The sequence below is a fragment of the Notolepis coatsorum genome (assembly GCF_963971535.1).
Source record: "Notolepis coatsorum genome assembly, chromosome: 19".
NCBI lineage: Eukaryota > Metazoa > Chordata > Actinopteri > Aulopiformes > Paralepididae > Notolepis > Notolepis coatsorum.
The window spans coordinates 74,482,246-74,509,747 of record NC_140183.1 but is presented as its reverse complement, the minus strand read 5'-3'; the positions used below and the strand labels follow the sequence as shown (position 1 = coordinate 74,509,747).

At 42.5% G+C, this 27,502-nt stretch overlaps 1 protein-coding gene across 3 annotated transcripts in view; it reads left to right on the top strand.

Moving 5' to 3' along the window:
- osbpl3b (oxysterol binding protein-like 3b) overlaps nucleotides 1–27,502 on the top strand; it is a 181,388-nt gene that overhangs the window by 104,615 nt on the left and 49,271 nt on the right. For 2 of the 3 annotated variants that reach the window (XM_084336434.1, XM_084336435.1), the window contains 4 exons: nucleotides 35–194; nucleotides 3,684–3,817; nucleotides 18,507–18,638; nucleotides 26,239–26,332. In XM_084336434.1, the coding sequence (XP_084192560.1) occupies nucleotides 35–194; nucleotides 3,684–3,817; nucleotides 18,507–18,638; nucleotides 26,239–26,332 (520 nt within the window). The remainder of the gene's footprint in view (nucleotides 1–34; nucleotides 195–3,683; nucleotides 3,818–18,506; nucleotides 18,639–26,238; nucleotides 26,333–27,502) is intronic. The other variant, XM_084336436.1, reaches the window with a different exon arrangement.

Genomic DNA, 27,502 nt, shown 5'->3' with positions numbered 1-27,502 from the left:
TCAAACATCTATGCCTCCGTCCCATGAACCTCAGGTCCCAAGCTGTATCGCCTCCGGCTCCATTCGCCTCCACGCCTCAAACCCCAACCTCTCCACCGCTGCGTTGGTCAATGAGAAGGCCTACCCTGAACCCCTGGACTCGCCCATCGACGTAGCCAAGCTGCAGGTGGACTTCTGCCGCGTCGCCGTCAACCGTGAGTGAAACATTGCTGACCGTTCATCTAAAATATTTGGCAAATATTTTGGACTTTTAAGGTATTGTAAGGTATTGCGAGGGACTCAGAAAGTGCCAGCGTTATAGATTCTCAACCTACCAGAGACACGTCTCCTAAGTCTCCTAAATGGTCATTGCCGGCGACTTCAATCAGGCAAATTTGAAAAAAGTGATGCCATCCTTTTTTCAGCACATCGCCTGCTCCACCAGGGGAGGAAACACGCTCGACCACTGCTACACCCCGTTCAGAGCCGGCTACAAGGCTGTACCGGCTCCTCCACTAGCGGGAGCTACAAGCACATCGGACCATGACTCCATCTTGCTCATTCCTGTTTACAAGCAGAGATCACGTGACGCCGTCGTGTCACGTGAGGTAAAAAGATGGTCCGACCAATCAGAGGCCACGCTTCAGGACGCTCTCGAGGACGTCGACTGGGGAATGTTTGAGGGAAGCGCCAGTGACGTCAGCGAGTTCGCAGACACTGTCGTTAGCTTCATAACAACACTTGCTGATAGTATCGTCCCCACAAAGAAGGTGAGGGTCTTCCCAAACCAGAAACCATGGGTGGACAGTACTATCAGAGCAGCTCTGAATACTCGCACCACTGCCTACAACCTGGGCAGAGAGACAGGAAACATGGAAGAGTACAAAACTACAGTCTACACTCTGCGCAAGGCTGTTAAACTTGCAAAACGGACGTATGCTGACAAAATGGAGGCACAAATGGCACAGAATGACACAAGGGGCTTATGGCGGGGACTGAGGACGATAACTGACTACAAAGTCACCGCCCCCTCAATGGGGAGCGACGACGCCTCCCTCGCGGACCAGCTCAACACCTTCTACGCGCGGTTTGGTGCAAACAGTGGCGCCGCTAGCTCAACGGCTAGTGACGTCACTGGCGCGCCGGCTGTTGTGGAGGGGGGGGGGGGGCATCCGCGGGGAGGTGGGGACGCTCTCTCATTGTCGGTACACAGTGTGAGAAGAGCATTTATGCAGGTGAACACCAGAAAAGCTGCTGGCCCAGATGGAATAACGCATAATGGGAATAATGGAAGGACGCATACTCAAGTCCTGTGCTAACCAGCTAGCCCCTGTGTTCACCACCATATTTAATCGATCCCTGGCGGAGTCAGTGGTCCCTGCCTGCTTCAAGATGTCTACCATCATCCCGGTACCAAAGAAACCCTCCCCAACAGGTCTCAATGACTACAGACCGGTGGCACTCACCTCTGTGGCCATGAAATGTTTCGAGAGGCTGGTCAAGGATCACATTTGTGCCTCCCTCCCCAGTGATATGGACCCTATGCAATTTGCATACAGGCCAAACAGGTCCACTGATGATGCGGTCTCCCAAGTACTGCACAGCACCCTCTCTCACCTAGACCACCAGAAGGGGGGCTATGTGAGACTGTTGTTCATTAACTATAGCTCAGCGTTCAACACCACCAGTCCCCACCAGACTGGTGGACAAGCTGATCGAGCTGGGTCTGAGCTCCGCTCTGAGCACCTGGATACTGGACTTTCTGAGCGAAAGGCCCCAGGCGGTCAGGGTGGGGCGCCAGACCTCCAACACCATCACCCTGAGTATCGGGTCCCCCCAGGGCTGTGTTCTCAGCCCCCTGCTGTATTCACTATACACACATGACTGTGTGGCCAAGTTCAGCTCCAACTTCATAGTGAAGTTTGCGGACGACACAGTAGTGGTGGGGCTGATCTCGGACAACGACGAGAAGGGCTACCGGGAGGAGGTTGAGGTACTGGAACGCTGGTGCCAGGACAACAGCCTGCTCCTGAACATTGGTAAAACCAAGGAGCTGATCGTGGATTTTAGGAGGAGACAGCAGGAGACACACACACCACTGAGGATAAACGGGGCTACCGTGGACAGGGTGAGCAGCTTTAAGTACCTGGGGGTCCACATCTCAGAGGACCTGACATGGACAACACACATAGACTCAGTCGTAAAAAAGGCGAAGCAGCGCCTCTACCACCTGAGACAGTTAAGGAAGTTCAGAGTATCTGGGAAGATACTCCAGTCCTTCTACTCCGGAGCTGTAGAGAGTATCTTGACTGGAAACATCACTGCCTGGTATGGAAACAGCACGGCACAGGACAAGAAGGCCCTACAGAGAGTGGTGCGCTCAGCCGAGCGTACCACGGGTATTGCACTACCAACCCTGCAGGTCCTATACAACAAGAGGTGCAAATCCAGAGCCTGCAGGATAATGAAAGACCCTCACCACCCTAACAACAGCCTGTTCATGCTGCTGAGGTCAGGCAAACACCTGCGAACACCAGTAACTAGGACAGAGAGACTTCAGCTCAGCTTCTTCCCCCAGGCCATCAGAGCCTTGAACACTGAACTCTCCATGCACAAGCACACATGAGCACACACACAACACACACACTGTACACGCTCACACACTAGCAGCCACTTTAACATGAGCACACACACACTCATACTGCACACGCTCACACTTATGGTCACTTTACAGAAGGAAAGGTCACTTTAAGAATAGTATAGTATAGCTTGAGATTGTAAAATATAGCATTGTATAGCAGTGTACATAAAGACCCAGTGCCTCATCCGTAGCTAACAGTGTATTGCACTATCACAGACAGGACCTAGCATGTCCTACCATGCTCTGTAAATAACTCATGTACATATACCGATATGCCCTACTTTGTTTACTTGTTTTATTGCACAATGTCGTTCTATTGGATTCTTATTATATATTACTATTGTAATTATGCACATCGTTGCGGGCAAGACCCCCCGCATTTCATTGTATACTTGTATGCCGTGACAAATAAAACTCTTGTATCTTGTATCTAGCCTCCTTTGTCCGCCTGACGCACTGCGAGAGAGATGGTGGTGTTGATTATAATAAACGGAGCTGACAGCCGTGGAACCAGGACAGCTGTTAATTGCCCGTCGTTTGTCACAGTTTCCGCTCATTAGAATTCTGGGAATGCACCTTCTCAACCTTTTTCCTGGCAGCGCCGTAAAGCGCTGGAGGTTTCAGCTCATCGTCATCCAGAAACCTTTGCAAACTCTCTGAGAAGACGTCTTGTTCCCACGCGATTCCATGGAGATAATGTAGCTCTGTGGCACTCTCACGTTCAGATGCCTGACACTTGAATATAACTCGAAATAATTTATGCAGAAGGTTGAAGATGTACAGAAGAACATTTTAGAGTCCCCTCCGTGACAATAATCTACCATTTCATCTCTCTCTCCCTCTATTTCCCTCTCTCTCTCTCTCTCTCTCTCTCCCTCTATTTCCCTATCTCTCTCCGTCTCCCTCTCTCTCTCCTCTCTCTTTCCCTCTCTCTCTCCCCCTCTCTCTCTGCCTCTCTCTCCCTCTCCCTCCACCCTCCCACTCTCTCTCCCCCCTCTCCCTCTCTATCCCCCCTCTCTCTCTTTTTCTCCCCCCCCCCCCCCCCCCCTCTCACTCCTTTCAGTGCATGACACCATGAAGTTGGCGCTTAGTTCCCTAACATCAGAAAGAGAGCGGTTAAAACAACTGCTGGACCACAAGACGACAAGTCCCCCTACGTCTCCACAGGTTCATGGTTTGAAGAATGCACTAGCCACGGTATGTGACAGAACAATGTGCACGCATCCACACACACACACACACACACACACACACACACACACACACACACACACACACACACACACACACACACACACACACACACACACACACACACACACACACACACAGGGGGGAAAGGTTTGGGCAGAAATAGGTCACTCTGCTCTCCGCCTTACTTAAAAATGTCTCCGTGGTACTTTGTCCTCCCACACCAGTCCGTTGTCATGCGTGGCGCGCTGTGGCAGCGCCGACAGGCCGCAGCGGTAACGTTACCGACAAGCCTCTTAGGGGGATTACTGGCTGGTGATTTGTGTGGGAAGAACAATGGCTGTCCATCTGAACAGGAGCACATTCAATAGTCACATCCTCCAAGGGCCCCTGCCTCCTGTCCACACAGTCTGTCTCTGTCTCCTGTCAGACATTCATTATTATCATGCTGACTTCACGGCTAACAGTAGATTTACAACTAGTTTCTCTTTTGGCTTTATGCTCTCCAACCAAGTCTTCACCTGTGAATCGCTTGGGTCCTTTTCATACAGTGTCTTGGTCATGCTCGTGTAGCAATCGCCGACTAAACCACTCTACCTAACATAGAATTATTAATAGGTGATAATATAGCCCTGCAGTTTCTTCTTTCCTGTTTCTGAGGTTTTCAGTTGATATTCATCATCATACCATCATCTCTTCACACAATGACTACGAGAGGTATCGCAAAATGGGTGTGTTCTCTGTTGATTATAGATTATAGTTGACAGGAAACACCTTCAGAAGTGGAAATGAGCACGGCGTGATGAATGCAAACTAGATGAATGCAATCAGCTGATTGCAGGCTTCCACCAGGCCCTAATGACCCCCCCCCCCCCCCCCCCCCCACGTTGTCATTACTTTACCACGCAGCCTTTTATTGGGTAGATTACAGAAACAAGAGTTGCAAGATATTGCCAGTCTCAACAAACCCAGGCCATAAATCCATATGGCGGTGCTAGAGGAAAGGTTTGTTCCTCTAGGGCAGGGGTTCCCAAACTTTTCAGGCCGGGGCCCAGAAAATAAGGCGTCAGAGAGCCGCTGCCCAATGCACATCGTCTGGCTTTTTTTTTTTTTTTTTTTTTCAGGTGACCGATTTTTTAAGCCAAATATCACTTCAATCCTATTAAGTTAGTTCAAGTTAGTTATTCATTTATATGTGCTATTTATGAGAGGGCTAACTTGTTGCAAAATAATAATGATAATAATAATAGCCTCATTAAAATACTATTGTTGCTTCGGTTGTTTTCAACGTTTTATGTGCATAATCTGTTATTTAGTTTGAAATGTTCGTTGAAATAAGTAGATTTTTCGTTTTTGTTTATTTATTAAGTTAATATAAAACCATATAGTCACATTTTAGAATACAATAGAATAGAATTCTAGAATACAACTAGAAACACTGTCCTGGCCTGCTTCTAAGTTCAGTGGCCTGACAAAAATAATTAAAATAAAAAAATAAAAAAATAAAATATATATATATATATATATATATATATATTTTTTTTAATCATCTCGCGGCCCATCCGTGGCTGCTCGCGGCCCACCTTTGGGTCGCAATCCCGACTTTGGGAACCACTGCTCTAGGGGTCATGAATGTTCACAGCAGATTTTGTGAATGTGCAGCTAATGTGCCAGAAAATGTGCTAATTTGAAAATGTAAAAATTTTAAGTTTGGCCTGATGGTGGCATGAAGGGAAAGGTCACTGGGTCACCGAAATACATGGGTTTCTACCTCTAGGGTTCATGAATATTCATCAGCAGATTTTGTGACTGTACGACCAAGGGGTCAGGAAATACGCACATTTGAAAATGTAAAGTTTGGCATGATGGTGGTGCTAATGGGATCATCAAAATCAAGACATGTCCTCCTCTTGGGGTGATTAATGTGCACAGCGGATTTCTTGGCAATTCTCAGAGTACTTTTTGAGATATCTCATTCACTCACAAACAGACAAACAAACAAACAAACACACAAACTAACTAAGTAATTAACTAACTAACTAACAGACAGGACTGATTACCTGGCTTCTTTACATGAAGAAAATGCTTGAGGTAGGGAATTTATTTCAGCTTTCTGTGAACAAGTTGACTGCGTTATTGGTTGGATGTGTGTGTTTATAACCACACCGGTTATGTTTCCAGGCCATAACCCAGAACACAGCTTTGAGGGAGCGTCTGCACAAGATTCATGCCGAGTCCCACGTCGTAGAGCCCACAGTCCTAATAGACCTCACTGCCCCCCTGCAGGTGGGTGTGGGAAGTGCATGATTACAATACCCCCCCCCCCCCCCCCACTTCTCCTCTTAGCCTATCATCACTCATCTGTCAATCATTGCTGTCCTTGGCTTGCCACCTCTTTGTCAATCTGTCAACTAATACGTCATTATGGTCTTTGTCGACTATTACTTTTTAATGTTATAGTTTTAAAGGCCCAATCCGTGATTTTTCTTCACCATATAAATGCGTGGTATATTCACATACATTCTGGAAGAGGTTGATCTCTAGATGGGGGGGAAAAAGCCATTTTTCTTCTAGCTTTCTTAACCCATTTTAAATCATAATATAGATCTGTTTCAATCCAGTGTTTACAAACATAACCAACGTAAACAAACCTTTTACAGCCTCGAAATACAGCAAATACAAGTAAAAACTCATGTTTACCTTTTGTCTAGTGTTAGTCCTTGAGTCAAGTCAATATATAGAGACTCTTTATTTCTTATTTTCGGTAGTGAGGATACCCATTTTGTAACTGAGGGGTACAATTCCCTGACTGTATTGATAAGTATGGTATCATTAAACCACTACCGCTTGATGTACTTTAACTTCTGGTCATACAGTACACGATATCTAAGTATGATGAACACTTTCCCACATATGAAATCAGGTCCACACAAATATAACAGTCGAAGGTTTAATATAGCAAAAGGTATATACAACATTCACTTAATTACATTTATGATTTGAATGCACTTGTAAGGCAAATGAGTATTCGTAGGCAAATCAACACTGAATGTCCAATCTCTGGTTACGCAGGAAGCAAGTATACAACCTGGTTCTTTAGGGAACTATAGCGATGGTACTTAAGGATTATAGCGGGATACTAAAGGGGTCCTGCTGGTTGTAAGTCAGTAGGGGGGGGGGGGGTTTGGAGAGCCGTCAGCTGCATCCCATCTGGCCAACGATTCCTGGGGAGAATTCAGGTACAGAACACAGTGCCCGCAGGATCTTGATCCACAGATGAATACACTTGGGCCCTCTTGTAGACGGTAGCTGTAGGCTGTAGGTCCACAACGAAGGAGAAGCGAGGCGGCCTCGGTCTGGGTTGAGCGCCGTCTCACCTGGGCTCCTCTCGGGGGTAATTCCAACACTCACCGGCGTTGGCTGTTATCCGCTCCACAAATCAAAGCACCCAAAGCAAATAGATATTCCATGCCGTATAGGCTCAGCAGTCGTCCGAGTAGGTAATCCAATGTGCAGGTCCACTCGTCCTCGCCCAGAACTCCTCGGATGAAAGCACCACGCGTGGTCTGCCCAGCCTGGTTAAGACTCTAGATAACGCGAGGAAAACGATGGGGGTGCTGCTCACTTTAGAACTCTAACCGAACGATGCACCATACATAATAGACTATTATTAACTTAATAGAAATACGTCCCACTCGACGGTACAGTGCCAAACTATGACAATTCAGCTATGAATTTACACGAGGTCTCAATGCCTATTCTGGGGCCAAATAGGCCATACTGCACCACACGTGGGTCGTGGGTGAGGCTTCACGTCTGTTACTAGGTTGGAGGGTAAAGGACTAATGGACTAAAAGAAAGTTCTACTTTACTTGCGCCATATTTATATGCACGGTGAACAAATAGTACCATTCGTATTTCGGTAGCCGTATTCCTACGCGGAACCGGGGCTAGTTGGGACATGTTCGTCGGCACTATTGAACTTGACTCAAGGGGCCTGTCTGCTGGCGCCAGGTTCTTGTCCAATGAGAGAATGAACTATTATGGGCTGCAGTAGACTAAAGGGATATTCAGTGTATATGTACAAAGAATATACAAGGGACGATATCAAACGATATACAAATACTATTAAATATATATCCATAAATAAATATATATATTCGGTTTAATCTGATCCTTCACAACACATTTGCTTATATGAAGATCACTGATTGGGTCTTTACTGCCCAGTAAGTTACTACCCATTTGCTGATATGAAGATCACTGATTGGGTCTTTAATGCTGAGTAAGTTACTAGTCATTAGTCTTTACTGGAAAATGATATGAACCTTTCTAGTGTCACAGCAAATATGTGCTTTAGTACTAGATCATCTGTAGATTTAAAGAACTCCTTTGTCTTTTAACCCTTTCACTGCCGCACTACCAAATGGTTAACCATTTCACTGCGACAATACAGAAGGTTAACCCTTGCACTACCACATGACAAAGGGTTAACCCTTTCACTACCACACTACAGAAGGTTAACCCTTTACTATCACACTACAGACGGAAATAATCTATTCCATTAGTCGACAAAATCCTATGACAATTAGTTGACTGAGAATGTCTTCAGTGGAAGACACATCCTACTCTGTCTGTCTACTAGGGCTGACCCCTATTAGTCGATTAGTCGACTAATCGGTCGAAAGGAGCCATAGTCGACTAGCCAACCTCTTAGTCGAATACAAAAAAAACTAAAAATGTATACTATATTTTTTTAATCATTCTTTCCAAAAGAAAAGAGGCCTAGAAGCGTGGCTAACACTAATGGCACGCATACCAGAGGCTAACTGCCTACGAAAACAGGCACAGAGGCACTGAAAGAGGATTTCACCATCTAATGAACACACTAGACTAGACAAATATCAAGATGTATCCATCAGTGGACCAATTGCATGCTTTTGCAGAGGACAAGAAGCCTTCAGTCGACTCCTTCAGACATTAAGCACCCCCCACAGCCCAAATGGAATGATAAAAAAAATGTAAAAAATAAATAAATAAAAAAATGTAAAACATATTATACTTTTTTTGTTTGTCGACCAATAGTCGACTAACGACAAATTTTGGCCAATCATAGTCGACCATCCAAATCCTTAGTCGGGGACAGCCCTACTGTCTACATTCTCATCCCAGACAAGGAAACTATAAAAGAAGGAAGGGTCATCACACACATTGGTGCCAAGTGTGGAAACTTTCAGTTTGGCCGACATTGAGTTGAATGGGATCAACCATCTCCTCCATCTAACCTATCATTTGAACAGGTTATTAGTTCGGATGTCCGAATCATCTGCAATTTGTTGCATTGTTAACTAGCTGACGTTTGATATATTGGTTGATTGGTTATATTTCCTCAAGATAGCTGGTATATTTAGAATTTTATATTCAAAATAGTATATGTTCTTCAATAGAACTGACACCAAAGTCTGGCACCAAGCAGAGCATAGAACGCTGGTATTCTGACATAATGACCCTTCCTTCTTTTATAATTTCCTTGTCTGGTGTTCCGTCGGTGCACAACCAGTGCCTGTAATCAATGAAACTGTCTTTCATTTGGATGTGACATGGACTGCTTTTCCAAACAGCTTGGCTTTGTTTATCAGCCTCTATAGAAGCAATTTTATTTGCATTGGCCTTTTAATTCTCTAGAGAGCCTGTCCAGAGTCTAGTTTCCTTGATCCCAGACAGTGTACGATGTGTCACAGAGTGAACGTGCATCAGAGCTGTCCACGCAGTCCACAATCATTCAACACACATCACTCTCTCATCCAGCCTTCATGATCCATAGCCTCGCAGGCCAGAGGAAACCTTGCATGATGTCTGGCTTGCGAGGCCACCTTTGATGCTTTCATTGTTGTCTATCTGGGGGGCGACAGCAGCTCAGGAGGTAGGACGGTCGTCGGGTAATCAGAAGGTTCCCGGTTTGATTCCGGCTCCTCCCGGCAGCGTGTCGAAGTGTCGTTGAGCGAGGCACTTAACCCCCTAACTGCTCCCGATGAGCAGGTCAGCACCTTGCATGGTTGCCTCTGCCGTCGGTGTGTGAATGTGTGAGTGAATGGGTGAATGTGAGGCATAAGTTGTAAGCGCTTTGGATAAAAGCTGTTATACAGTATAAATGCAGTCCATTTATCTGTCTTTTTTCCCCTTCATATCATGACTTGTGATTCCCAATTTATTTGATCTAAATTAGTACTAAAAAGCAAATATTAGGTCAGATTATCACAATTTCTGATATATCAATTGAGAATGTCAATTTAAAATTACACTTTCAGTTTGCTACAGTATCACATTACCTTTACCTTCCCATTACCTTGAAGTCCACTGGATTATCCAGCAAGTGATTTTCCATATGCCTAAGCAGATATCACAATATATACAATGATATATAGACAAAACCTCCCTCCGAATATGGCAATATTTATTTTCTTCCATATTTCCCAGCCATAAGAAACAGGAATGTTAGTTTATGTGTAAACACGTTTTGTGTTTGTGTGTGTAAACTCGCTTTGTGTTTGTAAACACGTTTTGTGTTTGTGTGTAAACACGCTTTGTGTTTGTAAATCAAATCAAATGTATTTGTAAGGCCCGACAACACACGTTAATGTCCCCATGGGCCGGACACATCTTCTTTAAACAAGTCAAGAAGAAACATAACAATAAGTCAAGAACAAAACAAGAACACCATAAGGTCCAACCAATTTAAAATAAATGCAAATAAATGAATGAATGCAAGCACTCCCAGACATACCCCACGCGAAGGTAAGGAAAAACTCACTAAAACCTAACAATAGGGGGAAAATTCTCCACAGGCAGTGTGGAGGAGAGAAACCTTAGAAGGGCCATTCAAGGGGGGATCTCCCTTCTTAGATGTCGGTGATAGTAGTGTTGCAGACTAACAGTTGGTAAGCATGCACTCATGTGTGTAGTGAAACACAGATGAGTGCATGCAATAGCAACTGAACATTTTGAAAAATTAAAGATAGAGCTGATAGCGATAGCAACTGAACATTTTGAAAGATTAAAGATAGAGCTGATAGGGAATCTATTTGAGGCACAGGGGCGACGCAAAGAGGGTAGCGTCCTCCCCGTCTTAATCACGGGACATTCAACACTCCGGTCATTGCTCAGGGACAGCCGGAGACAGGGAGATAGGGGGCGGCGCAGAGAGGGTCGCGAACTCCCCGACATCATCGCGGGACGTCCGGCACTCCGGTCACCACTACGAGACCTCCGGAGACAGGAGGGCACGCAGAGGGGGTCGCATATAGATTCCCTATCAGCTCTATCTTTAATCTTTCAAAATGTTCAGTTGCTATTGCATGCACTCATCTGTGTTTCACTACACACTTGAGTGCATGCTTACCAACTGTTAGTCTGCAACACTACTATCACCGACATCTAAGAAGGGAGATCCCCCCTTGAATGGCCCTTCTAAGGTTTCTCTCCTCCACACTGCCTGTGGAGCATTTTTCCCTATTGTTAGGTTTTAGTGAGTTTTTCCTTACCTTCGCGTGGGGTATGTTAACGTGTGTTGCCGGGCCTTATAAATAAATTTGATTTGATTTAACTGATCGATCGCTTGCGTGTTACAACAATGTCCAATCCGGCTGTAATTTGGGTGAATAGTATCCTACCGTCAGCCCATGTGATCGCCGGCAGCATTTCGTCATTATTCATCGGAATCTGGTAGATCGATATGTCCATTGGCTGATCATAAATCCCATTATTCCAGGCTGAAATCTGCGTTCGGTAACGTGATCAAAGATGGAGGATGTTCGGCTGGGATCCAGGCTCATATTAAACGCCCCTAGACAATTAAAAAAAAAATCCCATTCGGCCTCAATGATACTGCAGTGGAGCGATGGCGCCCCTAAGAGGATCTGGCCGGTATTGCATGTTTCGGAAATCAAATATGCGGGTAGATCCTGCAAGTCGATCGGGGACGTTAATACCGTTATTAATATGGAATAAAACAATAACAACTTGCCACGAGTTAACTCGTGGCTCTGGTCCTCAACGGGTGGAATCGAAACACGAGTTAACTCGTGGCTGGTCCTTAAAGTGTTAATCACGGGACGTTCAACACTCCGGTCATCGCTCCGAGACAGCCGGAGACAGGGAGATGGGGGGCAGCGCAGAGAGGGTCGCAACCTCCCCGACATCATCGCGGGACGTCCGACACTCCGGTCAACACTCCGGGACAGCAACTCACAGGGAGACGGGACAGGCGTTAGACAGCTCGCGTGATTGTAGTGGGCGGACATAGCAATAGATACAAGTGGTAAGCATATGTGTGACTAGAGTAGATATATGAAGTAAGCATATTATGTGAATAGAATAGAACAGGGGTAGGCAACCTTAGGCACGCGTGCCTGCATAGGCACGCGGGGGCATTTGCATAGGCACAGGGGGCAGCAGTAAAAAAAAAAAAAAAAAAAAATCTTTTTTTTTTTTTTTTTTTTTTTTTTGAAATATTATAGTGAAATATTTTGCACTGTTGTCGCATTTATATTGTTGAAATCCTCCCACAGGTTCTTTTTACTACCACATATTTAATTGAGACCCTTTATTTGTTTATTATTTCAATTTAGCTGGAAATACATTGCTACATCATTCAGTAACATTTGCAGAGCATTATTACGGTCACCATTGTGACCAGTGGGATTAATCAACTAATTTTATTATTTATTTTTCTATTTCATTGAACATTGCACATGTTAAAAGCCATATTCTTTACTCAAAATGTGAGTATTACCAAGTCAACTTGTGTTCTTAAAACAATGACAATAAACATAGTTTTATTAGGTTGAAATAATGTGGTTGTGTACTTATTTTTCTGGATTATTATGGATTGAAAACTGAAAACCTTAATGCACAGTAACTGAACTCAATATTTTTAAGTTCTGGTAACTTATTATTATATATTTTTTACAGTGTAGTCTTGCGATCAATCAAAACTTATTTACACGATATACCTCACATTCACCCTCCATTCACGTCCTGGTGTTCTCCTGGTGTTCTCCATTAGGCCTGTAGGTGGAGCTATGACAGCCCACGTACAGTACACACACCGATGGTGTGTGATGTGTCCAAAAAATGAATGGGCAAATGTGAGTGAAATGGTCGCACTGTATGCAGCTGTTTGTCTGCATTGCACCCCCCCCCCCCCCCCCCCCCCAACTCAGATTTAGGGTTGATACAACCATCATAATAATATTGTTAATAATAACGATAATGATGTAATAATGTAAAAATTATCATTAAAAATACCTGATTATGAGAAAAAATATTTACGATGCATGGAATATTGTTGAGGCACACTAGTTACAACTATATTTCAAACAGGCACTCCATGTCAAAAAGGTTGCTGACCCCTGGAATAGAAGTACTTAACCCAGCAATGAAACCACGTTGACAGACCACGGACAGAAGACTGTAAGGAGCTGATCCGTGGCCTCGGTGGTGCACGTAGAGCAGTCTCTGCAATCTTGGCCAAGACCCCGAGACATCACCTTGGACAGTGTGATGGGGGGGGGGGGGGGACAGAGGTTAGAGAGTTCCCATGTAAACACGCTTTGTGTTTGTAAACATGTTTTGTGTGTGTGTAAACACGCTTTGTGTTTGTGTGTAAATACACTTTGTGTTTGAGTGTAAACACACTTTGTGTTTGTGTGTAAACACGCTTTGTGTTTGTGTGTAAACCCGCTTTGTGTTTGTATGTAAACCCGCTTTGTTTGTGTGTAAACACGTTTTGTGTTTGTGTGTAAACTCGCTTTGTGTTTGTAAACACGTTTTGTGTTTGTGTGTAAACACGCTTTGTATTTGTGTGTAAACACGCTTTGTGTTTGTGTGTAAACACGCTTTGTGTTTGTAAACACGCTTTGTGTTTGTGTGTAAACACGCTTTGTGTTTGTGTGTAAATACACTTTGTGTTTGAGTGTAAACACACTTTCTAAACATGCTTTGTGTTTGTGTGTAAACACGATTTGTGTTTGTGTGTAAACCCGCTTTGTGTTTGTAAACACGCTTTGTGTTTGTATGTAAACCCGCTTTGTGTGTAAACACGCTTTGTGTTTGTAAACACACTTTGTGTTTGTGTGTAAACACGTTTTGTGTTTGTAAACATGCTTTGTATTTGTGTGTAAACAAGCTTTGTGCTTGTGTGTAAACCCGCTTTTTGTTTGTGTGTAAACACGGTTTGTGTTTGAGTCTAAACACGCTTTGTGTTTGTGTGTAAACACGCTTTGTGTTTGTGTGTAAACACGCTTTGTGTTTGTGTGTAAACACGTTTTGTGTTTGCGTGTAAACACATCTTACAGGAGCGGTGTTGACAGGAACACCTCGATCCACTTTCACTTTGTTTGCTTAACTCAATGGCCGCCAACAGCGATTTAATACGTGTTTGTCCGCCAATCGTTGAACGCCAACCATATATACGTTATTTGATCGTTATTTCTTTTATTTGCTATTTCCAATCGTTATCCATCCAGGGAGCCTGTGTAACCATATGGAATGAGTCTGAGATCGCAAAAGTACAATACCACAGCCTGGTGGTATGCGGCCGATGTTGCACTTCCTTTGAGACTCTGTGTATGGGGCTGTGCATCATTGAAATTCATCCGGGCAGAGTTTTCGAGTAGCCTGGACCGAGGGGTCTACCCGATCGCATTGAATCGCTTTCGGGACCCCCGATTCATTATGCTGGGTGGGTTATGTTATGGGCCAAATGGACATACGATCTACCAGATGGCAATCAAATAAATGGAATATTCTTTTGGAATCCGACCGGCCACAGGTAAGAGCAATTTAACGTCAATCTCAGTTTGATTGTGCCTTGTTTTCATAGCGTACGTTGTTTTACTAACAAATGCCGTTATTGACAATCAATTAATCAGAAACGACCCCCCCCCCTTTCATGCATTCATGATGGAACATAATATACCGATCATATGCATTTGGATTTTTTATTGTAGCGTGTATAAGGATGAAATGCCAATGGATTAAGTATAATATGCGTCGCGGCCTATTACTAGCCTCCCAGGAATTACCCTAAACCGCTCTAAAACCATATTCACCACCGTATAAAACGGGAATGTATGGATGGAAAAATTATTTCTTTTTCACATCTTGAACGATAGATACTCGATGCCAAATGGGCCATTATTATTGCATCCATAGCTATAATATATAGATATAGTTATAGCCCTGCAAACAAGGTGAGCGATTCCATATGTTTAATGCATTGGCAGCACATAGTCATATCCCGTTTCCAACGTGGCGGTCAATGAGTTAATCAGATATTGTAAAATGATCCACCTAATCATGTCTCGGGACACCTGTTGGAACATGAGAGATAGAGATAGAGAGATATATACTTTACTAACCACACAGCCAATGCCAGAACAATTCAGTATGATACAGTATATAAATAAAATAAAAAAGAATAAAGCACTGGTAGCATAGGCCACGTGCAAGCCTTAGTGCTCAATTCTGATTTATTGCTCAGATCCGATTTCTTTTAGTTTGGCTGTTCACATAATTTTTTCAATGTGGCCAATATAAGATTCCAGTGTGAACTGGTCAAGCTCCTGAACTGACCCGCATGCACACATGAACAATAGCGATGATGGACGTAAACATGGAGGACACTGAAGTAACAGCTTATGGTTTAATTTACAAGTTGAATGTAGTGGAGGCCAGCTAATTAAAACAAATCAGACCTGTAGCTGATTCAGGACCACATATGAAGGTGGTCCAAATCAGAATTGTAAAGATCAGATTCCATGTGATTTGTGCTGTTCACGCTGTTATGAAAAGATCTGAGTTACATATGAGCAAATAAATCTGATTTTGGCCACTTGCCTGCAGTGTGAACGTAGCCATAGACAGACATAACATAAGGCAGCACATTCAGAGCAACACAGTATAAACACAACAAAAAGAACCATGAGTTCACTGAGAACGGTTTGATGGGGGACAGTCTAAACCTAAAGTCTCTGAGCTTACTGCCCTGATGGACCAGAGTGTTCACTACAGTGTGTTGGTGTTCTGTTCTGTGTGTCCTTTTCATTTCTAAGTGGTTACTTATTATTTCAATTATGCAATAGTTCAGTTATGTCCCTAATGAAGAGGCAGGAGGCGTGTGTTTGCGTGTGAACACGTCTCACAGGAGCGCCGGAGACAGGAACACCTCTAATCACCCGGCAGATTCCACTTCCCTCAAGGAATCACTTTGCTTACTTAATCAGATCTTTGCAGACCGGAGAGTGCAGATCTATCTAGCGAATCATGTCTCTAGACACCCGGTGAAAAGACACGCGCTTCCTGCCCCTGAGCCTCGTGTGTCAAAGAATCAGCCAGTGTGTTCAGTGCAACGTGTTGATGACGTCCTGTGTCTTTTCATTTCTAATTGGTTAGCATTATAAAAATGTTATTTTCTTTAGATACTGTAAGTTTAATATACAATACACACTTACATCAATTTAACATAGGTTAAACTTACAGTATCTAAAGAAAATAAAAAATACATACACACAAACACATACATACATACATACATACATACATACATACATACATACATACATGCATACATACATACATACATACATACATACATACATACATACATACATACATACATACATACATACATACATACATACATACATACATACATACATACATACATACATACATACATACATACATACATACATACATACATACATACATTATACTATACATACTATATTAATATTTAAATTATGTAATATTTCAGTTATGTTTAGATAGTATTATGCTAATTATGTGCCGTTTACTTTTGCAAATTTTTACCTTCTCCTTGAACAAACAAACAAACAAGAGTTGAGTCAATGAGATTTGGGGAGTTGAGGAGTTGAGGAGAGTTGAGGAGTTGAGGAGAGTTGAGGAGTTGAGGAGAGTCAGAATAGGGAATACGACTCGTACCTGGCTAATTGAGTTAGCCGGATAATTTTCAGGATAACTTGACTTAAGCTAGACCAGTCGGTTCCCCGACTCGCGATTGTCTGGCAACAGATCAAAAAGTTTGAACCTGCTCCAGCGCAGGGTTAAGTTCAGTTAGCTGGATAACCTGCATGGCCACGCCCTCGCAAAGAAATGCCATCTCCCTTCCTGAAATAATCCTCACAGTCTAGATCCCATTATACCATTCTGAATTATGTTTTTGTGCTTCGTTTTTCTAGAGGGGGCTTTTTAAATGTAAAATAATAGACCTAAAATGCTGATAATAAATCATATTCAGCCTATGGATCTACTTTGTCCTAAATAATGCACGTCATAGTTATACGGATACGGCGCTCGTGAGTCGCGACACACACAATGTGGTTATTTTAATAACGGAGCATTGCAAATGTGAATCCCGCGGGTATATTTTTAATGAATGAAACCTAGCGGGCGTTTGGCTCTGATTCGTTTCATATTCTCGGCTGTGGATGTATTTGCTTAACGGAGCACCCGGATTGTGTTTCATTCAAGCATACATTGAAGCATCTATGCATGGTTTGTGGATGTGAATTACGACGAATCTGAATATGTGGATTGTTGAATTGTATCACTGTCACTCACGTTATTGTGATATTGTAACTGGGATTAAAATGTCTGAGGAGGAGATGCGCTGTTTGGCGGACTTGATGACATGGACGTGACTTGAGAAAATGAATGAGCAATTGCAAGCTTTTGATGTTTTGATGAATGAATTTGAGAAAATGCATTTATCTGTTCAAGCTGTTATCTGATGATGACCAAGAGGGTGATTAACATGACTGGTGTCACTGGTATAAACCAAAGGTTAATCAATTCAATGCATGTATGGATGATGTCCGAAACAGATTAAAACCTGATTAATAGTGAAACTGTATAGCCTCCAACTCCCTCTCTGACACGTTATTTCGGGGGTCGCGCCTTGAAAACTTTGTGAACCATGTATTTATATAGTACATGATACCTAAGCACATACAGTACAGGTATCCTCATAAGTATCTATTAATTCGTATCAATTAGATACTCTTTGGGCTTGTTTTTATCTACTTATTCTGAAAGAGTTGAACTAATTATTTTCGCTAGCAAGATCTCATTCGATTATTCATTCCATTAAGCCTACTGCCAGCAGGCACATTTAAAGAAATATAATCTGATTGATTGGGGTAATGAGGGATTTAGAATTAGCCTATAGATTATGCATTTAACTTGTCGGCGAGGCTATTGAGCCGTACTGTATTGTACCCATTCTGCAATCTGTTAATAAAGTTTTCAATCAATCAATCTATGCCGTTAGAAAATCAGGATTTCTGCGATCGACACCTGCTGTCTTTTCAGGTGAGGCGGCTGCGCGCAATTATCCTATGTATCAAGTCTGGTTTGAATGAACGAGACTGAATCAGCGTTCGAGGAACAGGGAAAGCCTGGATTCAAACATCGGGTTAATTGAATCTGGATAATGGGACTTTTGATCGACTTAGTTGAACCAGGTACGGGGAATAGGGCCCAGCTCTCATGAGCAAGACGTTACAAACCTGCACAACATGTGTCATGCCCTCAACTCAGACCAGCGGTGATGTCATTGTCCACGCCTCATTGTTTCTCCTTGCTTGATTTACTTTTATTTTCTTTATACTAGGAACAGGACTCCACAGATGGAGCCCACCCACTAGTTCACCAAATATCCAATGAGAGCAGAGCATCCATCACCGAGTCACTGTCAGAGTTCTTTGATGCACAAGAAGTTCTCGTGTCTGCTAGCTCCTCTGAGGTAAGTGTGCACGTCAAGCAAAATAAATACAACATAAAAAATATATTAACATAAAATAAATATTTTTACCATCTACATTTGGGGGAAATATCTCTATTCTCTTTAAGAATGTGATTTGTAAGGGCGGCTACGTGGTGTAGTGGGCAAGGCGCTCGCCACGAATGCGGAGACGCTGGGCTCGCATGTTCGAGCCCAGCGCTCCACATTGCTTTCAGTTTAGCTGGTCGTTCATACTAATACACATTGGCCGTATTAGGGGGTGGGAAACTGATGGGTGGGGATCGGGCGTTGTGGACAGCGACTCCTACAGGTCGGTTGGTGCGCCTGCGCAGTAGAATCAGGAAGTGTCGCGGGCAGCGTGAGCCTCCCACGCGTTACTCCTCGCCACTGAGAGATCGAGCTGCGCAGGTGAAAAGATGCGACTGCTGTTACCTCAAGTACCGGAGGGGACTTGTGCTATGTATGACTTAGTCCACATTGCAGCCGGCTTGTGGGAGGCAAGAAACAGCGTTCGTGACAGGGGAGGGTTGAATTGGATGATACGAAATTGGGATGGGAGAAAATATAGAAAAATGGGAGAAAAAGTGGATAAAAAAAAATAGTGTGATTTGTAGACAGAAAATACAGTAAAACTTCAAATAAAGAGTCCCAAATAGACACCTGTCCCAAATAAAGGCAGGTTTCAATTAGAAGCCCGGTCTACATTCATTGTTCATCTGGTTTCCATTGACTTTTTTTTTTTTTTTTACACACAGTTAACACTTTAATCGCCATGGGTTAAATTCATAATTTACCATCCCTCGCCAGCTCTATTTGTCTATGGAGAAGTTCCCCTTCTTTGCAGGGCTATAACTTTTTTAATTCTATTGCTAAATTGCCATTATTATGGCCCATTCAATGTCCTATATGTATTGTTCAGGGTGTAGCAACGTTAAACTTTTTCATTCACATATTCATACTAAAATATGGTCTAAAGCAGGGGTGGGCAATTCTTTTTCCCAGGGGGCCGAATGAGCAACTGAAAATATGTTGGGGGGCCGGGCCAAAATTCCAAACTCAATTATGCATAATATACATTTTATTTCTATATAAAAAGCAGTAAATGGCATTGTTTTGACCACTGGTAAGAGTGTATGTTATTATTTGGCCCTTGTGCCTCCCTAGAACTGCTGACACACACTGGGCTTAGGAGATGAAATGATGGCTCATGTTTAAAGCCATATAATTTTAACTGTTTACTATTTTTAAAACTTTTTTTCCCCCATGATTAACAGTAATAGTATAATCTCAATATATCTCTCAACAGATTACTCATATTTCGGAATTATAACCACTCAAATCTGTGTTTGTTTGATACAAATTTTTTTTTCATCGAAAAAAAACGGATAAATGTTTTTTTTACCATATTTCTACACATTTCCGCCGCAACATTACTCGACGAAATATCTCGACGAAATACCTCTGAATACGAATTTAAAAAAAGATTAAAGATTCGATGACTAGTTCGGCCAGAAACGGCTTTGAGGCGAAACGTTACTAAGCGCTCATAAATACCTAAATGTCCTGCGGTGGTTCGACGCAGGTTCGACGGCTGGAATCTTGAACTCTGGTCGCTGGTGGGAGGAGGACCAGACGTGCTCCGTGCAGTACACTTCCTCGTTGGAGCGCGCCGGCTATGGGGGGCTCGTGTTTCGGCGTATGGCACGCTGTGGACTACGGGGTCCGGTTCGCTTCTGGTTCTGTGTTGAAAATCCACTCGCTCGACCCCCCCCCCCCCGCCGCCCCATTTATCCGCTGTTTCAATCACGGAAGCCCGCAACAGGCTCTCTCACCCTCCCCTGAATTGTGGCAAAGTTATCTGTAGAGCAATTACCCCACCATGTGTTTTACATCGGTAACAGCACACCCTAACGTTAGTCTGTGTCATTAGGTTGTGGAATATGCAAAGCAATGGTAAATATATCGAGAATTTAACGAATGAGAGCAGATTTAAAAATGGTTAAAAATGCCGTTTTAACATGGGAGCGGATGGGAGTAGAAAACATGACCAGGGGTAAACAAGGCACTAAATACTATAACTATTTTTCTAGAGTGTTTCATATTATAAGCTTTTGACACAATGAACATATATGTAAAATTAAGATATTTTCCCAATTTCATGAAATAATAATAAACACAGACACCGCTGTGCTCACACACACACTCAAAATATTTCAAAAAAGTAGTTTTCATGACCAGGGGTACACAAGGGCTAAGGTTAGCTTTCAAAAATATCATTTATTCAAATAGAATTTATTTCCAAAATGATAAACAAAATGTGAAACATTAATAACAAAGGGCATTTTGAGTTTCATATACTATTGAAACAAGGATTTTCTTAGCTTTCTAAAGACATCACATCATCTTATGGCAAAAATAAACAAGACATGTCACTGAACTGTGTAAAGAAAAGTGTCCCAGTTTTGTAGCCTTTTTTACTTTACATGCCTATATTAAACATTTAATGTTTTCAGAACTGTGCAAAAAAAAGAAGAAAAAAATATCAAGTGTCCCATTTCACTTGTTATATTTCCACATTTTAGTGTTCTTCAGTTCTTTTTTTTTTCATTCAGTGTGAGAAATCCAGTCTCTGTTGAGCTTTAACAAGTCCATCAAAGTCAGGTTGCATGTCTAAGGTGGAGATGCGAAGCACAGCTGCCAGATGTTCATCAGTGAGAGAGGATCTGTACCTGGACTTGGTAAACGTCATGACTGAGAATGTCTGTTCACATATGTAGGTGGATCCAAAGAGAACCAACATCTTCTGAGCATGCCTCCTAAGCGTATATTGTGCGTGTGAACGTTGACATGAAAAGAAAAAAGTAAAAAAAAATATATATATATAAAAAAAAAAAAAAAAAAAAAAATTATCATGTAATCTTTCGCGGGCCGGTCAGAATCATCCCGCGGGTATGTATAAGTATGTTTTTATCGTTTTCTGCAGCTTTCTTCAGAACGTGATTTATAGCCCTAAATGCATTATATTGATGATCAAATACAGTTTGGTAGGAATCTGTGCGAGATAAAAAGTTTCAACTGGACGTGGTTCTAGAATTTTCTACGCATCATCTGATGATGACCGGATGGGCGGGGGATCGTTTATAATTCCGTGGGCAGCGTTAGATGATTCATCCAGAGTGGGTCATATGTTCATCATAGCAGTTTATATAGAACACGTTAGAATCTAACGCTGAATCTTACCGTGGCTTCCTCGCGCCGCTGGCAGATGAGCGTGGAACAGATTTTATTCTATTATGGGATGTAGAAATGCCCGATCCATTTCCAGGTTGTATAATAGTATATACGTCCAAATAACGTTGTTTATTGAGTTAGGGCGAGCGATCTATTATCCAGTGTTTCAAGATGGAGTCGCGGGAGCTATAGCGAGTGGCCGGACCACATATGGATGAGCACTACCGGTTCAAAGGTTAATATCCGGTTGGCGATCTGCCGATCGGCCACCAGATGGCGCTCTTGAACCGCTAGAGAGTTGAGAGGAGATCAGCAGTGTGTCTCAGGGCTCCGGAAAGGAAATATGATTTCGATGACAGATTTTTGAAATATTGACATCAAAGACGAGTTACGGCGTCTTCGGCAGAATGAGCATGGCTCGGAATGACGTGAAAACTCATCCGCGGCGATCATAGTGTTAATGTTATGCTACTGTATGTGGCTTCATATGGGCAGGGCTTGAGATAGGTCAACTGACTAATTGACTAAGAGGGGAAAGCCCATAGATAGAAAACATGACCTTCTGAGTCGCCACTACTGTATGTCACCAACATCTTTATTTAATCATATTTTGATTTAATTTGAGCAGGTTACCATCAATCTTAGCATCTAAGCTGATAGAATCACTGCGTTCATGGAAAGAGCAGGAGCTTACTGTATCAGCGTTATTTTCCTACGCACCACTGGGGATCTGGTGCAGTGAAGTGTTAATAATTAAAGGGGCATTTTACCCCCCCCCCCCCCCCAAAAACAAGGCTGATTAATTTTGCACATAATCTCACACATATCCAAAAACTCTAAACAATTTTGCACACATTAATCTCGTTTGACAGTTTTAGAGAATAAATGAGAGTTTGAATATGGCCACCAGTGATGTCATCGGGGACATTGAATCGTTGTGTTGTGTTAACACATTGACGGCCACGGGTATTAGACGGACCAACTCTACACGGCCAGCATATCATAATACGGTTTCATTGTGCGTGGGGCTGTTTGTAGAGCTAAATCTATACTTTATAATATTGCTATCTGTCCATTCTCATTGTCAATTGACACCATAAACCGTCCCTTCAAAATGGCTTAAAGAAATACTTTTTTCATCAATACGTTCCCATTTTATAGCGTCTTGAATATAAGCGTTATATGGGATTTGGTCTGGTATATTTCCTGGAAGGCGAGATACAGGGCGCTAAGCTAATAACATTCAATCGAATGGCATTTCGGCACTACAGAAGCTAGAGCTAAAAATCGAAATGCATATTGTCGGTATTCATGGTCCACCATGAATGCATGAAAGGGGGGGGCGGGGGACTTCGTTTCTGATTATTGATTACCAATAACGGCGTTAGCCTCAGTAGCCACATTCGCTGATCGCCTGGTTGAGTATGAGAGCAAGGCCCGATTGGCCTGTAATTTACGTGAAAAAGATCTTACCGTGGGCCGGTTGGATCCCCAAAAGGATTTCCCAGTTATCGATCGACATCTGGTAGATCGATATGTCCATTGGCTGATGATATATTCCTTTACTGCATAGTGAATTCGGCGTCGCAAAAGGTATTCCATGCTACATGCTACACGTATAGATTCCAGCTAACAGGAAACTCCATTCAAAGTCAAGAAAAATAAAAGACCGTTCTGCCACAGGGAACACTGCATTATCGAGACAGCGCCCCTACGAGGATCTGGCCGGTAATGCACTTCCGAATTGCAAGAATAGGGTAAATCTGCAGTGCCGCTCGGTGACATTGAGTAGGTTATTAAAATGGAATAAAAGCCAAAACAACCTTGCCACGGACATGTCCGTGGTTGGCCTTCTACCGTTGGATCCGAAACACGGACATGTCCGTGGCCGGTCCCGAATGTGTTAATTACAGCTCTGTGAAATGATAAGGTAAGCAGTAGGACAAGCTATTGTTATTTACATCTACATCATTTCATGAAACTGTAATAATCCATGATTGTAAACCATTCTGTCTCTGTTTGTGTCTGTCTTGGACCCGAGAGAGTTGCATCTCTCTATCACCTGCGCTCTTCTGCTGCCCCACAACCCCTCCCCTCCCCTCTGTCCGTGTGTGTGTGTGTGTGTGTGTGTGTGTGTGTGTGTGTGTGTGTGTGTGTGTGTGTGTGTCTTTTTATGCACACACACACACACACACACACACACACACACACACACACACACACACACACACACACACACACACACACACACACACACAGAGGGGAGGGGTTGTGTCAGCTCTACCTGTGACAGCTGAGCAGACTGGCCCGTGAGGGAATCGATGATGAACAGTGTTAGTCAGCCTCCTCTGGATACCAGCAGTATAGACCACTGCATTGTTACATTGAGCTCTTCCTGCACATTTTTGCAATAGTGGGGAAACAAATAATGCAGCCACCTCGACCATAGATATATATAGAACACTAGATAGCTTAAGGCGGAGTCACCAGCGTCGCTGAACCGCCGCCATCTTGCCCCAGTCAGCCTTGAGTGAGGGTGAGTGATCTGCACAGACAAAAATACTCATAACTCGCTGAAATATTGACAGATTTACAAACGGTTTGGTTTATTACAAGCATTATTAACGTGGCTATGATTCAAGCAGTTTGTAAAAAAAACATTGTTAAAAAAAATATATATATATATTAGGGATGTCCGATATTATCGGCCTACCGATATTATCGGCCGATATCGGCATTAAAATGTGATATCGGAAAATATCAGTATCGGTTTTCAATTTTTTTTTTTTTTTTTTTACATTTCTATAACCTTTATTACCCAGGCAAGCAAGTAAGAACAAATTCTGATTTTATTTATTGTCAAAAGTATGCATAATGTTGTGTTAATTCCACAACAAGAGATATGTAATGTTAATTACCTGAAAGTATTACATTTTTTGGCGGGGGAAACCCTGCATATATCGGTATCGGTTGATATCGGTATCGGAAATTAAGAGTTGGACAATATCGGTATATCGGTATCGGTAAAAAAGCCAATATCGAGCATCCCTAATATATATAAGTATGTAGTATCATAACTACATCTTTGATGTTTTTAGCAAACCAACCCTTTTGAAAATCGGTAAAGAATTGAGCAATCTATGGTACATGCACCATAGACATTAATGTTATCAGTAGCTGAGCTGCCTGGGGCAAGATGGCCGCCCTACGACGACGTCGCTCTCCATTGGCCGGCAGCACGGGTAAGCTATCTAGTGTTCTATATATATCTATATCTACCTCGACCACCAAGAAACCAGGAACTCCCTCTGCAGGAAGTCTGGATGTAAAAACAAAAGAAAGCACACAGAGCAAAGAGGCTTATGGGAAAATGTATTGAAAACACGGAGACAGTACCGCTTGCGGCCAGCAGAGGCCAGAAGCACACATTGACGCTTTACACAGCCTGACGGAGAGCATTATTAATCCAGACAGTGGGGCTCGAACACGCGTCAAAGCCAGGGCTTCAGACAGGAACATCATATCGGTATCTTCGCTGAAAAACTGAAAGATGTGCTCGGCTTACAAGCAATAACAATTCACATCCTCCTATCGATGTTAGTCAGTGACAACAGGGGGGAAAAGACGTCATGTAATATATATAATGATGTCTCATTAAGTTGCTAAGATGCCTGTCTCAGACAGTGACCCTTCCGCTGCCTCCTCCTCCTCCTCCTCCTCCTCCTCCTCCTCCTCCTCCTTCTCCTCCTCCTCCTCCTCCTCCTTCTCCTCCTCCTCCTTCTCCTCCTCCTCCTTCTTCTCCTCCTCCTCCAGGAGTTCAGGCCAGCTCAGACTGACACTATCTCTGACAGAAGGAATGTGAAAATGTTGAGTTAATTACTCTTCTCTATAAATACTCGGATGAGGAGCTGAGGTGTAAATTGGTCAGTGGTTCCCGGGGGAGCGCTCCTTGTTCCTGGCTCAGATCACCACCGCTGTTGTGATAGATACTTGAGAGAGAGAGAGCTGCCCAGTTCCTGTGCCATGTGGGCTCAGCTGAAAGGGATATTTTGACATGATGTTTTATATTTGACTTGTTTTCATCTGACAGTATGGCATTGAATGAATACATTTTATTTGTATAGCGCTTTTCCAAACAAAGTGCTTTACAGACATGTTAAAAACAGCAAACAGCAAACATCAGGAAAGGTGAAAAAAATCAAAATAGAAAATAAAACAATAAAAACAGCTTATGCAATCAGAGCTGACCTAGACCCATAACTTTAGGAAAAACATTTAAAAAAACAGACGTCTTTAAAAGTGACTTAAAAGAGGACACTGACTGGCATTGGCTGTAATACGACGGTGTTTATGTGTTGTTGTTTTTCAGGCGTCTGAGGATGACTCGTACATCAGCGACATCAGTGACATCATGTCTATGGACAATTTCAGCAACGAGATGGAAAACGAGAGACAGATCTCAGGTAAGCTGTTAGCCAGCAGGGTTTTTTTCTTTTTTCGTCACAATGTGAAATGTTTATTTAGAATTTAGAATCAAAATACAATTTCTGCCGATAAAGTTGTCAACACTGTAATGTGTTCACTACTTTGTTAAAATATAACTTCAATTTTTTTTTTACTGTGAACTGCTGTAAATGAGAGTATACAATAACTCATTGTGATTGTACTTGGAAATGTATTGCCAGTAAATGACTGTCGATAACACTACAGCATACTGTTGTATAATATGTACAGCGTACAAATTACTGAAGTAACTTACTGTACTAAATAAAAAATACACTGAATTTGTTTTACTGTGTAGGCCTAATGTATAACTGCTGGATGCTGCTGTAATGTCCTAGACTTGATTACAAATATTTTGGTCAATATATACAGTATGTGTGTAATTCTATAGATTGACCACTGTGGATCTGTTACCCCAGGGGATGCTGGGTAAAACAGAACGGTGACCAGTGTATTGTCCAGAAAGATGTGTCCTAATAAAACTCTCACAGCCTTACTTTTCTATAACAGTAAGACAAATACTGTACATATCTGATGTATGTATGAAGGCATTCTAACCCTGACTTTATTACGATTGTGGGCTTCTCATATTCGCACATCTGCAATTTGCTTTCAACATATACTTACACAGGATATGACCCATTATTACCTACGGTGCCTTTATTATGTCTATATTATGTGTATCAGTGATTACCAAACTGTAAACAAAGAGGCCTAGATCCTAATGTGAAAAACGACGTGATTTAATGTTCTATGGTGCCTTACCTTGACTTTGTCTATTTTGCTGCTATCTATTTTATACTCGTTTTATACTTATTTTATGTCTGCACTTCATGCTTTGCTCTTGATCTGACAATTCTGTGCTCATTGTATGCCTGTGCTTTTTTTTTTTTTTTTTACTGCTGTGAAGCACTTTGAGCTGCAATTCCTGTGTGAACGGTTCAAGATTCAAGAGTTGTATTTGTCACATACATACACGAGACATGCAGTGAAATGTAGGTGGCCATGCCCGCCTGGATTGTGCAAAAATACAAACAATAAAATACAAAATAGAAATGATAAAAAAAAGTTATAAGAATAAAATACAGTACAGTACTAAACGTAAGAAGTAAAAAGTAATAAGTAATAAT